The sequence below is a fragment of the Varroa destructor genome, unplaced genomic scaffold (assembly GCF_002443255.2).
Source record: "Varroa destructor unplaced genomic scaffold, Vdes_3.0 BEIS01000007.1, whole genome shotgun sequence".
Classification (NCBI taxonomy): Eukaryota; Metazoa; Arthropoda; class Arachnida; order Mesostigmata; family Varroidae; genus Varroa; species Varroa destructor.
The window spans coordinates 997,327-1,014,654 of NW_019211460.1; the positions used below are offsets into that span (position 1 = coordinate 997,327).

Consider the following 17,328-nt stretch of genomic DNA (forward strand, 5'->3'; position numbering starts at 1 on the left):
ATCTTTGAACCCCTTATCATCCTCCCTTTTTCGCGCTCCCCCTGGAGTCAGCTTCTATTTTAAAGAACTTTTTCACCCTGTCCCAATCAGTTCGTAGCACTGAGACTCCTAACTTTAGGTAAAAACACTTGAGAGAACTATTGCACCAGTTGAGCTTGAGAAAGAGTAAGCGATATCGAGTTCATCATCAAAGCGACTGGTAAATAGCAGACAGGAGGGGCCTCCTGAGTAAAAGCCACTACGATAAACATATCAGTTCCCGCTGTTGATTTTCTTATTGTTGTTGTCGCCGGCATCGTCGGCGTTTGGCCGTCCGAACAGAGTGCTATATGGATTAGCGGTGGCGGGGGCGTCGGTAAAAAGCGGCAGCTGCTAGCTGAGGTCTATCTAACTGACTGACTAGCTTTGTTGATTGGTAGTGATGGTATCTAGTATCTTTGTCATAGCGAAATAACGCAAAATGCAACGTATCGCGTTGCGTAGAGAACAAGCGAACAGGGTGCAGACAGCGCCAAGCGGCGACAACGACGATCAGCAGTAACACGCAAATTCGTTGTTGTTGTGACTACCACTGAAGCTAGCGAGGTGAGATCCTCGGTTTTTTAGGGAAAGAACTGGTTCTTTTTCACTCTTCTACTACTTCTACAACGACTGCTGCAATATTGAGGGATGCAAAGAGGAAAAGGCAACCGTTGTTAAACCGCTGCCGCTACTGTTGTTGCTGTAGTTCTGATAGTGTCATATCGTTTTGCCTGTATTAATATTGGGGGTGTCGTTACTACTGTTACTGCAGCTTTTGCTGTTGGCTGTTACGAGTGGATGCGCGTTCGTTGTTCTCGCGTTGCGCTTGCTACCGCGGCAGCCGATTGAAAGCTGTTCCAATGCTCCCATTACTACAAAAGCTGCCATAATAATGCGAGCCTAGAACGCGACGATTGAAAACGACGATGAGTATAACTGAAGTGCAATAGCTTCGTCTTCTGCTATGCTGAGAACTGGGCTCTGTTCCAGCCGGTGACAGAGTTAAGAGCGTTACGAAGAGTTTTGTTGTTGTTGACTGTTTTTATGTCGCGCCGCTACTTCTTAGGGAGAAAGTTGTTGTCATCGTTATCATGACTGAGGTAGTACGTCGACGAAGTAGTCTGCTGAACGTTATGACCTATTGTATGTTGAAGTGTGACTAATATGCTGAAACGCCGGGATCAATAGTTGAAGAAAGACGCAATCAGCATTTTTACAAAAAAGTTATCAGTCTCAGTGCGTAGCAGCGGCGTAGCTCGCTCAGTTAGCATGGCTTCTCCTTCTCCTGGCGCTCTCTCCCTCTAAACACACAGTGAGTAGCACAACAGTGACAGGAGGCTGTTTGCGAAGTGCAGTGCCATTACCGCAGTCGAGCGACATCAGACCGGGCACCAGATCAGGAGATCATCGACATCATCCTTGTTCTACTCATCGTTGGTTTTCTTCTGGACAGCCCAACAACTACAACAGAACACGACGAACTGGCAAAACAGGCCTTGAACAGTGTTCTGAAAAGGCTGAACATCTTTGGTGAGTACCCTCAAACTTTTCTAGGTATCCTTAAGATTTTTTATAGCTCCGGTGAAACTTTACGGCGTGGCGACGTTTTGAGCTGATGGGAGCAGTTTGAAGTTTGATCTTAAATACATAGTTACTGCTATGCGAATAGGAAATCTGTAATGTTCAGAGTACGTCGGGAAATGGGTGGTCAATGCCGTTTTACATGGAAGTCTGCGCATGATACACATACCATTATAGGGTCATTGAGCAACTGTAAAAAAGCAATGAGGTTTTGTATAATCGATTTGTAGAGGCTGTCGCCGCGCGTGAAACTTTGAAACGCATGCGTGAATGCGCCAAAATGTCTACTGGACACCCGGAAAAATCAAGAAATTGATTAACTGACTTCTTGCAGCAGTCGATAGTCAGCATCTACATGCTTGTAGTAACTTGCTCGATTGAACAGAATAGAGCATTGAAGTGGGAAAAAAAACTCGCGAACCCGATACAATCATACCGCGCTGACATATATATATATTGCTTCCATCTTATTTGATATGGCTATACATAGCTCAGCGGTAAATCAACGGTAAACCCCTGTTTACACTCGCGCCTAGTAAAGTTAGGGGAGGTGAGGGGAGCTCACCCATAGTGGCAATTAACTCTGGGAACGATTTTATCTTTTTTTAATGGAGAATGGAGAGGTGATTATGCAAAGATTAGGGATTTTCGAAAGAGCACGCAATGTCGAACGTAAGCTTAGGCAGCGGATGTAACTAACTGACTGAAAGAGCAAATAATAAAGGTGTTAAAAAAACGATTGATTACATTCGACGTTTACTTATATGTTCTACACAAGAAAACTCAAACTTCGAATTCCACTATAATGTAAGCTATTTTCCATGAAGTGAAATAGTCGGAAAAGCTGTTTTCCCTTATTAGACGGAGACTGGTTTCACCAACCTAAAAATTTAGGTCATTGCAGCCCTCATTGATCGACGAAGGCTTTGAAAAGGATCAGATTCATTTCGCAAAGCTTAACATGTTAGTTTTACACAGAAGCATTACCTACACATTTCTTGACACTTTTGGTTGTTCCTACTGTATGAACAATTACCTCTTAGAAATAGCATCTTTACCCCCCACTCCACCCCCCACTAGAGTATCAATCAAAGGTGAGGCTTGCTGGACTTCTCTTTAGCCGATCTATGAAATGGCACTGTGACCAACTCCTAAACTTAAAGCACCGAAGCATATTCATAGTTACTATGGCAATGCACTCAACGAAATGCGCTTAACTTAACTCGAGTATTACTTGTGCACAGTTCGTTGCCTGCATGTATAACAGCATGGTCTTTTGTGCTGCGCACCTATATTTGCTTCTGGTATCACTTATAGTGAAGCTGCGGAAGCCTGAGGCCAGTTAGTTTCTATGCCATTTCACGATTTGCCCTAGCTGGCAGATAAAAGAGGGGTTTAGTAACTTTAATAGAGTCATGAGGCCGAAGGCGACTTCTTTTAAGGAAACAGCTTATAAGAAGTCAAACAATTTGGCGAGGACAGCTGGGAACATGTTTCGAGTGAAGCAGTCTATCAAAATCTCCAGTTAGCACTAGTAATGAAGAAATATATGGACACGTCGTTTTTATTCATCCGATAGATAGAGCCAGGTTTATATTTGCTGAAGACGCTTTATTGCACTTCACGTTTTAGGATCTTAAAGGCTGGCCATAAAATTATCACTCGTGTGTTTATTTAGATATCCACAACTACGATAGCGAAAAGAGGCTGAAGTGAACCGCCCACGCTTCTATGAATATTCTCTCCCTTCCTTTTTATTTTTCTGCAGTGAAGCTCAATACTGGTATGGCGAAACCGTTCTAAACATTTCTAAATTAATACAGCGGCAAGAGAAATCGCCGGCTGCTTGCCAACGGCGTCCTTTGTAATTGGAATTTGCTTGACAAATGTTTAGGAGCATTTTTGCGATGAGAGACACACATTTATAACTAATCATTTATTCATGACATAGAGACGGAGGAAAAGACGGTGGTAATAACAGCAGAGAGCAATAATCTTGTTCGCTTCAGGATGTTGATTACTCCTGAACCCCTCATGTACTACTAGAACGGATTAACGAGCAATACCGTGCGAAGTCAAATACGAGCTGGCTGTTCGTCACCACTCTGTCAATGGGCGTATTCAGAAAAGGAAAAAAACTGTGTATGCAACAATTAAACGATTTTTTGCTGGTCAGTACGAAGCGAATTCGTGTTCTAAATTAGAGGACAAATAGGAAAAATCTCCCTCATGCTTTGAATTTTACAATTCGAATGTCTTGGTTGAAACTATCTAGAACTCTCTCACTTGGAACCATACGAAATAATAAGCCACTTCAGCTGGATATTGAATTAGTGCAAATTGAATTGGAATAAATTTACTATTAAGTATATGGTAGTTCATATTGGACCTGAAGAGACATTGAGATACTACACTCCACTGTAGTATTATTCGTTTCTATCCCTATTAATGAATTTTCGAATCTGGCTAATCGTTTTGCGTAGAGCTATATCTTGGCACCAATTTCGGTAGCGTTTTTTTTCTCATTGGTTCGTTCAGTTATACCTAAAAAAACTCAATGTTAAGGGCACTTTTGTAAGCAGCTCATAACGGTATGACATAGATTATGTTAATCGACTTTAATTAAGTAAACAGTTAAACCACCGAAAAAAAGTGCAGCTTTTTAAAAAACCTCATCGTCGATTTTACCAATAGCAAAATATCTACTTCATCCGATAGTTCCGGAATCAATCCGAAGTTGAAAATGAGCATCATCGCTCTAATTCCACATCCTGTTCGACTGTACAAAGAGCGTTCGTATTCATCGATTGTTATGCAGGTGTCACAAAAGAGAGAAAAACACGCCCGTATCATGGCACGCTTGTCATTAATTAGCGGATATTGCACTGATCATTTTGCTAGCGCTCACTTCTTTTGTTGTGGTAATTTTGTGGGACAAATGGATTTAGATTTCTCTCGCGTATTCTTGAGCAGGTCGCAAGACAAATACTTAGGCATGTCATTTTCATGGAGTCAGAATAAGTTTGCAATTTACAATTAATAGCACCTTAGCCAAAAGTAATTGATAGTTTCAAGATTTGTCACTTGTTTATACTAATAGCAAAAAGTAGAATATATAATAAAATTATGGCTATACGGGTGTTTTCCAATCGCTAAAAATGATTCCTCAAATTCTAAGTTACTTCGTGTAACTTCCTTCATTATTTTATATGATTTTTAAAAAAATACCATTATATGACTTTTAAAAAGGTGTCTGGATATAAGGATGTGAGAGGCAGATTCATTGTGTTATGTAAGTTCGATGCTAATTCCGAGCTTCCGAGTACGTACGCTGAACAACTTGTGTCAAACCATTTAATAGTATGTAATATAATGATACTGTAACATAAATATACAGTATCATAATATACAGTATCATCTACAAGATGTTGTAAAGTAGACATATGTTATGTTGACAGAACACGGGCTCCTTCTGTATAATTCAACATATCCACATTTCAGAACTGATGTGTATTGTTAAATCCTGCGGTGACACGTGTTTGGATAACTATGCGGCAGGCACAGCTAGGGTTAATCTATAGGACTAATTAAATGTATTGATTACTAGCACTTAAAGCCGTTGTTTATATGTTAAAAACTGCTTGGATATCTAAGCTGTACTTTGCTGCCATCGGGCTTCCGTATAGGGTATTTAAGACGCTAGCTAAAGATAAACATAAAAAATAAAAAGTGCTAGGCTTACGCAAAAAATAACTTACTGTCTAACCTAATGATCTAAAATAAACCTCACAATATTCAATAACCTTGAGTTTACTTATATAATATTGATGTGTGCGCCTTGAAATATCATGTAGATAATTTCAATTCATCGTTTTATTCTTTTGATTTGTAACTGGGATTTTAAACGAATTTTCAAACAATAGCTTCACCAACCTCTCAACGTGACTCGCTAGACTTCATTGAATTTGTGGCATCGGTTCTTTGTTTACATTTTTATAAATTTTTTTGCATAGTAATTTTAATTTATGGAGTCACTCTTAGGATAAACTTTTTTGTTTTCTAGTTGCCTATTACGCACGTATAAAAATATTTTTGAGACGACTTTCTAGCTTTCGCCGATGATCCTTGAAGGGCGCTAAGCAAACGTGCAGAGACCGAATAAACTTACTAGTGTTTTGTTTGGTGGAAATTGCGTACCTTAAATTTAGCATTTAACTGAATTCCTAAGCCTAATATGTACTTATAAATAATAGTCTGAGACGTAAAGATGCCTTTTAATGTATGGTCTCATGTCTACGCCGAAAAAGGCCTTAAATGTGTACAGCCGAGAAGACGCGTACATAGATGTTCAAGCTTCTGTACTTCTCAAGTCTACAACTAAAATTCTTTCTCATTTGCTAATCTATGAGGAATTTCCGACCCTAGCGTTTATAATAATGTCAATACAAAAGACGAAAGGATATGCTCCGAAGTCGTTATATGAGTTGCAATAAAGAACAGTGAAGAACGACGGTCGTTAGCAAGATTAAATTGCTGTTAAATAATCTGATCAATCGACCGAATCTAAGCCATTCGTAATCAATGCCAAAATTAGCTTATCGAACTTATTCTGAAGGAGAGATTCTACTGTGTTCATTGTCTCACCCGAAAACATTTCTTTTCACATGGTGTAGGCTGTAACTCGACGGCAGTGATCGATGTTCGTGTGCTCTTTTTACGGGCTGGTTATTCAATAAATTTATAGTCAAATTCGGGTATCGGAAAGTGTACTGCAGCAACCGGCTCGAATAACTAAATTTGCCTTCGGAGTAAAGACTTCGGTAGTAAAAAGCTTACTTCAAGCTCAATTACATACATTCTTTCATAACTGTTAAATTATAGCAGTTTGGCGGAAGATGTGCAACTCGATTTTGTGTGTTTTTCAGCCATACAGCAAAGTATTTAACGACGCACTGGTTACTTGGTAGAAGTTTAATAGCCGTTCTTTCGTTTCCTTCGTATAGAGCTAACTTCAATGTATAATATATAATTTTTGCACATTTGAACAATACAATGAATTCGACCCACAGATTTGGGTTCATACGAGCAAGTCTATTCACCTAGCCTGAAATTGAATTTAGCGCAATTCCGGTGGAGCCTATAAACTCTTGTATGAAGTAATGATCACAGCATGAGATATCAGATTGTTATTGTGGAAGAGAGGGAAAGTGTTCCCGAGAGCTAAATAACGGAGGAGCATCTATGAATATAGCGTAGCTACGAGTTCCCCAGTCATGTTTAGAGAGATCTTATAGCCAGGAGTTATGGAGTCATGGGTCGGCTTAAGGAAAACCTGTGATGGGCGCTAACTCAGTTTATATCATAGTCGTTAGGTAAAACAGTTCCATTGTACAATTTAAAATACTCTTCAACATTTTTATAGGAGATCTATGATATTATTTCCCAGGCCACGCAGTCGCAAGTATCGCTTGTTGAATAAAGATAAACACGCTGTCCAATAGGAATATCAACCCTGCGAAGTCTTCTAAATTATGTTCACTGGTACATAGTAGATTCATCAATTCGTGGTCAACAGCTTTTAAAACGTGGCGCTACTCCCTACCATGGAAGAAGAACAGCGATTACTCATTCTTCCGTCAGTTCGACATATATAGTCAATTATCGTCAATATTCGACTCGTTTCTACTAACTAGGGCATGTATATTTGAAAATTTGTCTTTTAGATTTGCCCGGTAAGCTTTTGCTTGACATCATAAATGGAACAATTGCAGTCCATGCCAGTAACGCAGTTGTTGATCCTCTACATTTCGACTATATTAAGGGTCATAGTCACGCTGTAGGCTAAACAGGTTGACTACAGAAATAGGGAAGACTTTACCCAAAGTTCCTAATTGTGAACGTTGTATCTTCGTTGCGATTTCCTTTTTTATGCCTTCCGCTAATCATCATTATCGATCGGATTATTTAGGTGTAATACTGAGCGGATATGTAATTTTTTTTTCAAGATAACTTATGGTTCATGCATTTAGTAGCTGTAGTAATAACTACATAGGTGCTGTTCCATTTGATACATTAACTGAAACAAAGATTAGAGGGAAACTAAAAGCCTAATTTCAAGTTTGCCATTACTAATCAAAACAAGGTGAGCCCGAAAGGATTTCTAAATTGTAGGCCAGAACCTCTCAGAAACGTCTGGTCCCAAAGTTGCGCAACCGTCACGTTCGTTAGAATCGTACATCGAATTTTTCATCATCGAATTGATGATAAAATCACGATTCGCTACGCTCTGAGCCGATTTTTTTCTCCAAGATGTAGAAAGATATAGCCGGGGATCCTGAAACGCTAACTTTTTGGCTAAGGTTTGAGTCACGAAGAGCACTTGTAATTCGAGCGTATATATATGTGTCGATGGTCGTGTCAACGTAGTTTGTCACCATTGTTCCGATGTCACTTTTTGAGTAGCATTTCATTGATTTGGTATATGTACGTAACTGACCTCTAATCGTAACGTAATTTCTGCAGGTACAAGTGAATTCGAAGCCCTACCAGACGTAGATTTTAGCGACATGGTGAGCTTGAGTTTCGCTAAAATAGAGGGCCTATTGAAGCAGTTTATACGATCAGTGTTCTTTGCGAGGTACTATCATCAGAACTTAATCAATCTTCATTTAGACTGATTTTTCCATTCTATCGGTAGCATTTGCCGCCATCGTTGGCTGCATAGGTAAGTATAGGCGACATATGTCTTTAGCAAAGCTGTGAACCATAGATATCGAAACGTATGTGAATGAACAATTTATTTATTTGATCGGCGCGATTCAACGTTAACTCACTTACATGTACATATATAATAACGTATTTTTTTTGGCTGATCCTCAGGTGCCCTGAGCGTCTCATAGTTTTCTGGTTCTCGAATCTTTTGGATTTTGCTACTGTTAGAAAAGCCATAAGGAGTGCGCTCTGCCTTGTAGTCGCGCATGTATGTACACCAACCAATACGTACGATAATACTATTATAGTCAATACAGAACTATACGCTTGCTTTGGTCAATTTTTGTGCGCAAGCTGTGCGTGCAAGTGTTATTTTCTACGAAATGTATAATCAAACAGGCGAATCTAGCTTTTTTTTTTTTTTTTTTTTTTTATCTTAACTGGCTCATCCCTTGACAACGGGAGATAATTATTTGTTAATGTAATAATGGATGAATGAGCCATTGTGTCAAGTAAGGGTCACCCTATGTCTTGAATCTGGCCTCTGTTGCATTTTTCACCTGTGCTCAGATGTGTATGTGGTGAAAGTCATGAAAGAACCTGTGCCCTAGAAATTAACAAACTGCTAATTAATTTAATTAAAATAATTAAGTGTCCACTACAAAGGTACGGAATAGAATATGTGAAGAGGAGCTTCCGTAATAGTTAGAATACCTCTTTTGGTAAAAGTTACAATGTATGTTTATTATAATTTTGACTATTTTTTATCCATTTTTTTTTTCGCACACTGTCTCATGATTATTCTCGCTGGTTTAAGTCATTGGGGTCAAGGGCTGTACGCATGTCTTATAGGGTAGTATTGGCGTATCGACAATGATTTAGTCTCGTGATAGTAACATACGCGTCAGATCGCGTTGGCTGAACGTGACACTACCGCAAATCAAGTTCCCTTCTTTTCTCTGCGATAAAGAGGGAGGGCTACTACCTTGTGCATAGGCCGACTAGTATCAATGTGTCTGTGGTAATCTACTGTTTGTCATACCAGCACAGCATGCATTACGGAATTCGTTTTTTTTTTTTTGCTGAAGTTAACAGCAGTAGTATTAATCGGAGCCAAACCTCGGCCATTGACTCCGTCTCTGTAACGGATCATTCGAACATAACTAAAAACACTGGTATAATGATTGCCGACTTACTCTTTTTCATGGCAACTGCTCTACAAAACGTATAGTGTAGGACGGTTAACGCGGAGGTCTCGCTACTAATAGTGCAACGTCTTACTTGAACTGGATTTAGTTCTATAGAAAACCTACGAACGCCGAGCGCGTTCTATTAAAACGCTGGTGCTATCGGACTGTAAAAGTCCATCTCTCCGTCCCACCACTACAAAGAATGACATATAATTGCACCTGTTCTCGTTTTTTGCCTTTGGAAACAATTCGCGCAAATGGAAAACCAGTCGGAACATGCTGAGTTGATTCGAAGGGAGAAGAGTTGAATAACCTATCTAAAAACATCGAAGAGATGGCGTTCCCCAAACCGTATCAACTTTTTGAATGGTTCATTTTTAAGACATTGGCCTACAATAGGCACCGGTTATTCTAAGTTGTGTAGAGAAAGTTCCGTATTTGCTTTTGGCAGTGCATCAAGTGAAGCTAATATAATTTAGAGCACGGATATTAGAATGCTTAGCTTAATTAATCGTATGAGCTTAGCCTGTGAGACTTCTTAACTAAGCAGTGCCAAATAATGATTTGTTATGTTATATTGAGGACGAGTAAATAGTATGACACCGAAATTGTAGTTTACAGCATTTTAAGGGGTTTTACTACTGTCTGTAAACTGGAGCTAGAAGTAGGACTTTTTTTCCTCCTTTGGTCCACTAATTGATCGATTTCACGAGTTACGGGGTTCTTAGCAAGCCGAAGCTACAAATTCGGAAAATCACCGTTATTATTGTTTTCTCGATTTATAGATTTCTAGTCAGTTTGTCTATGTTTCTGCTACCGTAATGGGACAACATATTGCCCTAGGAGTTTAAGTGCATGGTCCAGGGGAGCACGAGATGTCTGTTTTTCATCGTTGTCATTGACCTGCGCATATTTGTTGCGTAATATCTGTGTAATAATACTTAAGCCTGTAGGTTTGTTGCTTATGCTTTGTCTTTCGCGTTTTTTTTCTATTACGGTATTTATATTTACTACTATATATATATATATATATATATTATATTATGATATTTAATACACCGTAAATGTTAGATCTATGATCGGATATTGTTCTATTGCTTGCGCGGCGGAAAAATAGCGGCCTTTTGACAGAAAATTATTAGTATTATCCAAGACCATATATTTATGCCTACAGTTTCGTAAAATGATTGACTTGCACAAAGAAATAACAATCGCACTATTTTTACAATGTGTTCAAGCGTGTTGTGTTTAGTACGTTTACTTATTCAGTATCTGAAATCACTATATTGTTCTCATTCAAGCGAACCTTTTTAACCTTAGGGAGAGATTTTAGAAAGCCTAAGTGTACGGATAGCTCTGAATTTCTATTATGTGAGATTAGGGCAGGTCATAAATCCCCAATTTGAGGCGTTCGATCCTTTAACCCGAGTTATCAACGATATAAAATACGGGTTATGGTGAAAGACGATTTATTTAGATTTTGTGCAGTATAATGTGAATGCTCGTTGTTAACGTTCTACACGAGTGGTCACTATGGCTTCTGTTCCGTAGTAGTTTAATAGTAAATGGCCAAAGCTTTAAACATTATTATAAGTAAGTGGGTCATGACAATGCGTTCGATGCATTAATATAATTAGCTTCCAAACAAGCCGAGCCTTTAGTTTAAATTCATTATCACGATTAAATCACGATAAGTAGGAAACGCAGTAGAGCGCAGTTTATCTAAACCATCTGAAATGGTTTCTCTTACATAACTAGGAAGTTACAGATATTGTAGCAATGCTGCAGTAGTACTGAATGGATGTCTCGCTTTTTTCAGTACTAAGAGGCATTTTTCTATGTGGCTGGTGCATCTACTTACAGAATCAACAAAGGGTCGGATACGTAATTACAGCGGATACTGAGATAATTAGTGAACAGTAGTTTTTTTTTTAAAGTAATAAACTTCCATTGATCTGTATAGTTATATTTTTATTCTCGGCCTACTTCGTGTACATAATGTAAGTATCTGTAGACGACTCATAGTACTTGAGGTTTGAAACGTGACTAATCAAAATCATTAGAGCGCATATTCTTACAGCAGATATAAACTATTACAAATGCATACGTAAACATACAATTATATAACTGCTTATCCAATTTTGGGTACGAAGCGTATATTCTTCGTGCGTGTGCGCACCACGATCATTTGAGAAATTAATTTCATTTTCTCTCTCGCTTTCTCTCAACACCCTTTCCTATTTCGTATGTTTTCCTATCATCCCTCTTTGCCGCTTCCAATCCATACATTCATTGATGCATTCATTCATTCATTGATTAATTAAATACTGCAATTATCTGATGACAAGGAATGAACGGAGGAAACGGAATGTGTACAGGTTTGTGTTCAGGATGAGGACCAATCGTTGTCTGTCTGTCTGTCGTTCTATATTTAAGGCTCGTCTGTCTACCTCTGGCGCCCCTCGTCGCGTTCGCTGACTGACCATCACCGCCACACAACACTCAACTACACCATGCTACTACAACAACTTGACGCCTACCATCTCTGATCAGCATCGATCAGCCACCATTATCATCACCATCATCATCGCCATCATTGCCATCATCTAAAACACCCAAGATCATCTCTTCCTTATTGCGCCATCGACCGGTCTTTGAAAACACCGCCTGTCGAAGCGGTCGATTGCGCTTGCAGGACACCAACAAACGGCAACAAATCACCATTTACGCTGAACGCCGCCGATCACCAGTGCGCGGGGTTACCTGGGTGACTGCACGGCTGAACACGACCAACCTGCCCGATCGACAACGAGAATAACAACAGGAGCAACACGAGCAGCAGCAACAGCTGGTTCAGATTATTGTAGCTAGCCTTTCAGCCGCCTCGCGGCGTCGGCCTGATGCTTTGTCTGTCCGCCAGGAGGTATAATCGGCGGCTGAGCTTCGCTTGGCTACCTATTACAAATGTCCGAGTGCCCTTCATAGAACTAGGCATGTAGACGAACTGATAGAAAGACAGACAGACAGACGGGACGTGGTGGTTGGGGTGGTTGGAGGTAATTCACGGGGGAAGAGAGGTGCATTTGTAGAGAGCTTTCAAAAAATCAGTTTCAGTTCTCGTGTCCTGGGGCGGTTGTGCTTTGCACTTTGTTGGATTTATAATCAATGAGTGTGACCTCTTCATTTTTTGTTGGTAACTCAAGTAGCAGGTGGCGATGAGAATGGAAGCATCGGCCCGTTGCGAAATTGACTTGTTAGGAGAACGACGAATCGATACGCAGATCGATGAGAAACTGATCGCTGAAGACCTACTTAATTTGGCGGCGTCTCACTTGAAGTTGCGTGAACGTGAGTTGTTTGGTCTATCGTGGCAAGATGAAGATGGCCACCTGCACTGGCTGCAGCCGGAAAAGCTCGTGCTGGATCAGGTAACTGAAAACTGTATCCAGCAGGGCGGTAGTGGTGAAGCACCACGCGTGGTTCTTCACCTTATGATCAAATTCTATGTGCCGACGATAGCTCTTTTGGCAGACGCTGCCACGGTTGAGGCCTTCTTCATGCAGGCCAAGCTATTGATGAGCAAGGACGTATTAGAACCAGACAGTCAGACAGAGTATCGCCTTACTGCTCTTGCGCTTCAAGCCAATTTTGGTGACTGGACCCGAGATGATGATGCTAAATTGCGTTTACGCCAAATGGGCTTCCCCAGTCCTTCGTTAACAAAGCACAAATCCGTTGACTACTGTGAGCGGAAAATTCTCGAAGACTACCGAAGCTTTTTGGGTTTTACCAGGGGCAACGCGGTTATCCAGTACATGAACACAGTTGAGGGGTTAGCTACTTATGGTATACATTTTTACAAGGTACAACAGAAAGATCGAAACGGCCCAATGATGTGGATAGGGTTGAGCCATAGAGGTCTCAGTGAGTATGACCTCAATAATCGTAAAGTTCCCAAAAAGTTCTATCAGTGGAAATATATGGAAAATATATACTACCGAGAGACAAAATTTTCGATTGAAATCAACAATCCGAAAAGTAGTACTAGCATGCTATCAGGCAATGCCTCTGTTATTGTGTGGTACGCTGCCAATGCGGCACTGAACAAAACAATTTGGTCTATGGCTATAGCACAGCATCAGTTTCATATGGATAGCCGAAGAGCAAGAAAACAAACACCAGAAGACTTTCTGCGGTTGCAGCGGATCTCGCAAGAACTCAATAATCCGTCACAGATGACCATCCGTAGTTCGCTTTCGAGAATTGCGCTCGCCTTCGAAGGTAGGGATGATGATAAAGCCACAACGGAGGTGAAACTGTCAAGACTGTCGGTTAAGAAATCCGCTCTAGTTGAAATCCTCCGTAAAAAACTCAAGGAACTACAAGAAATTTGTAAAAAAGAAGCGGATATTACAGGCGCATACGATTCTGAAATGCCGTCCGATAACGACATCGCAAACCCGACTTTGCGTAAGGCCAAGCCCTTAGTGGATCGTAATGCAAACGAAGTAGTGGTCACAGCGCCACCGCCGGCAGTTCTGCCTCCTCCGCCTATAGTTCAGATGCAGTCAACAATGCCCCAGAAGCCAGTGCGTCCACCACCTCCTCCTCATGCGTCAACCAATCGACGTATTCCGCCCCCTCTACCACCTTCACATTCGCTCGATCGCCTGAAAGCGCGCTCACCTGTTTTGTCTGACCTCAGTGACAGCGTGGACAGCGGCTCCATCGGCATTGTGATGGGCGCTGAGGGCGGCTTTGAAAGGCCACGATCGAATACTCTTGGTCGGGACTTCGGTCGTCACGCGTCAAGCAGCTTGAACCTTAGAGTGTCGCCACGCTCATCGATGAGCTCGACATCGACTTCACCGATTCCTCCACTTGCCGCCTACTCTGCGCCGTCCTCGCCAAAATCTCAACGCTCGGACAGTTCATCGCGATACGTGCCTAGCCTCGCTCAACAAAGCACGCATACTTCTTACCGGCGTTCGCAGTATCCGCCAGTGTATCGAGTGTCGCGGGCTGATGCGCATCTACCATGTAAACCACCAGCACCGGGCAGCAAAACGAGAGCGCCTAGCCCATTACTCGAGGCGCGTTCGAAATACGAAGGCCCCTTTGAACGGGTTAATTTATACAGCGTCAAAACGCAACGCTTATCGCAAGCGTTTTCAAGTCACGACAATATACCTGGTCTTCTCCAGCCGGCCACGACCACTAGCTCTAAAACATCATCATCCTCGATGATACCGGACGGAGGCGACATGAACACGCCCGGACTACCTAGTCTTGGGCCTCTCGCTGGTAGCATCGCTTATCCTGTCGTTGCCGCCGCGACTGCAATGCCACCCCCACCTCCACCGCCACCCCTGCCGCGACACACGTCAACGTCGAGCGTCTCTAGTCTGTCTATGGCGAGCTCGTCGTCGACACCATCTTCATCTGTTCCGCCTCCACCGCCTCCTCCTCCACCGCCCCAGCCAAAACTGAAGAAAGAATGGACTGAGACGGATCTCGACGAACCTATTCCACTCAGACGTAGCCCTCTCCCGCCGCCAGCGTTACCAACACGTGATCCCCCACAATGCTCCGGAGTCGCAGTAGCATCTGCAACGCCAGTGGCAGTCACGGCAACGCCAGCAAGCAGTGCTACAGGTGCAACAGTTCTTCTTGCCCAATCTCAGGCCCAACCAAGCACAGTTGTGAGAACATCAGCGGCTGCAACTCAGGTCGTTGTCGAGGCCGGAAAATTTAAACCGTATTATGAGGAGAGCAAGCCGTTTGAAATGTCCGACTTCTACAAGTACTCGCAGAGGCATAGAAAAAGCTAAAACCTGTGCGGACTAAGTAAGTCAATATACATAAACGGAGTAAACGCCACGACATAGACATGGTAAAACAATGCCTTAAGGACATAGTTCTAACTAGAAACAGTTTAGGTACAAAATAATCCTATATTTGCTATTTACTACTACTGGGTTGTGGATAAAGTAGCATTAGAATTTGTTAATGTTAGTCATAGAATAGTCAGAAAGACGAATAGGCGACTGCAACAGTGTGGTGTATTTTGTAAAGCAGATTGTTCGAATGTGCGCTCGTATTTGTAACGTTGATGTGAAGCAGATTATTGCGACAAACACAGATTTAGTCAAAGAAATACAAAAGTAGTTGCCTTAATTAAAAAAATACACTATCTCAAGCACACATTTGTTAGTAGTGTGTTAATAGTAATGTGCCCATTAAGGAATATTCAGAGGTTTATGTGGAGATAATTTTGATTTGTTCGTACTACAAGCACTATAGCTCATTGTCAAGTAACAACTGCTTGGCCTAATTTGTGACTCAGGTCATATTGGACAGATAAGGTACGAACAAGTGTTGAACGAATGAAAACGAAGTAGTGTAAAATTAGAAGAAAACCAGAACCGAGTGAACATAGTCGTACGACGAGGTATTTGACTGTTTTTATGACATGCTTTAGAGATATCGAAGTGAACAGGTACAAAGCGGCCGAAACTGATCTGCAGCATTGCCCCACCAGGTGCATTTATACAAAGGGGTAAGCGAGGATACACTAAGGAACGCGTGAAATGTTAGCACGGGGTATGTGTCGCCGCCGCATGACTCTGAACTAAATGAGAACAAAAATCTAAATCTATGAATCTATATACAAATTTTTTAAGCTCATAGAAATTAACTCAAAATAACATTAGTTTGTTTCGATTTATCTCCAGCTGCGGATAAGATTGTTTTGAAGAGTCGTTGAAAATGTTTCACGATTTTGCGATCTTACAGACGCTCATTGTATTTCGATAGTCTTCTAAGCACTTCTAAACCTAAATAATTGCACTTCTTGTTTAGGTTTGGCATTTGTGACATAGATAGCAACGAGCCATATAACAGCTAATCCCTCACAATTGAGTTCCACACTTGTACATCATTATTGGAAGCAAAGTTTCACGGATTGTAAATGCTAAAGAGAAGGCGAGGTTTTCGTATATTCACTTGATCATGTCGTTGAAATTAGATCTGAAGCTGACAAGGAAGGGGCGATAGTAGTAGCACAGAAGGAAAGCGACATATCGTTTGTACGGCGGTTACCAAGAACAAGAAGCGTGTTAATAACGATGAAAAGGACAACAATTACGCCAGTATATAGCAAATGTTGCGGAACAAATATAGTAAATTATCAGGTAGAATGTACTTGTATTCTTCAACGTAGTTTAATACATTTTACTATATTTTCATTTTACATGGTCGCCAGTGGGACATTTCACGGTGTTAATTATCTGTTGACAATAAACATGCCGGCCAGTGTCGGATAAAACCGCTTCGAATAAAACTAGATCTAAATATATGTGGCTATTTCTTATTATATTTGTGTCGGTTGAATTCGGTACGAGTATAACCTGTTTCCGTTCAGTAACTTCGACTTATGAATTTCTTAAGCAACTAGTAAAATGCCTGCACCGCTTAGAGATTATTAGATGCAAGATGGTACTGGAAAATATATAAGGTCACTGCATTTCCGCCATGTTTACTTAGCCGCCCCCCGCCCGCCGCCAAAGCGAATCGACAAAGTCCTTAACTGTATGGTAGAAGATCTTGAAATCTTATCTTTCACTGAGCCACCTATTAAGGGATCTCGTTGGCCTTGTATCCTTGTCCTTACATCGTACTGCTAAGACAATTAGTTTTTGGGCCGCAGTAAGTGGCCCGCATCAAAATATGGCAGTGTCATGGCCTTGAAGATGGATAGGCAATGAGCATACACGGGGATCATTTCATTGGCTAGCGACGTCAAAACAGCATAACGGACATTTAG

At 41.2% G+C, this 17,328-nt stretch overlaps 1 protein-coding gene across 4 annotated transcripts; it reads left to right on the plus strand.

Moving 5' to 3' along the window:
- Positions 1 to 64: 64 nt before the first annotated feature.
- LOC111254884 (uncharacterized) lies at positions 65 to 16,858 on the plus strand. Of its 4 annotated transcripts, none has more exons than XM_086974896.1 (4): positions 65 to 1,551; positions 8,125 to 8,326; positions 8,482 to 8,581; positions 11,940 to 16,858. In XM_086974896.1, exon 4 carries the CDS (start codon positions 12,719 to 12,721, stop codon positions 15,332 to 15,334), a length of 2,616 nt encoding a protein of 871 aa, XP_086831022.1. In that variant the 5' UTR covers positions 65 to 1,551; positions 8,125 to 8,326; positions 8,482 to 8,581; positions 11,940 to 12,718; the 3' UTR covers positions 15,335 to 16,858. The 4 variants fall into 4 exon arrangements, with proteins under 4 accessions (XP_086831022.1, XP_086831024.1, XP_086831023.1 ...); XM_086974898.1 differs by having other exon boundaries at positions 8,125 to 8,171; XM_086974897.1 differs by lacking the exon at positions 8,482 to 8,581.
- Positions 16,859 to 17,328: the final 470 nt, after the last annotated feature.

Bases quoted from the DNA above. Each gene is read 5' to 3' on its own strand.
- LOC111254884 (XM_086974896.1), top strand. From the start codon at position 12,719: ATGAGAATGGAAGCATCGGCCCGTTGCGAAATTGACTTGTTAGGAGAA.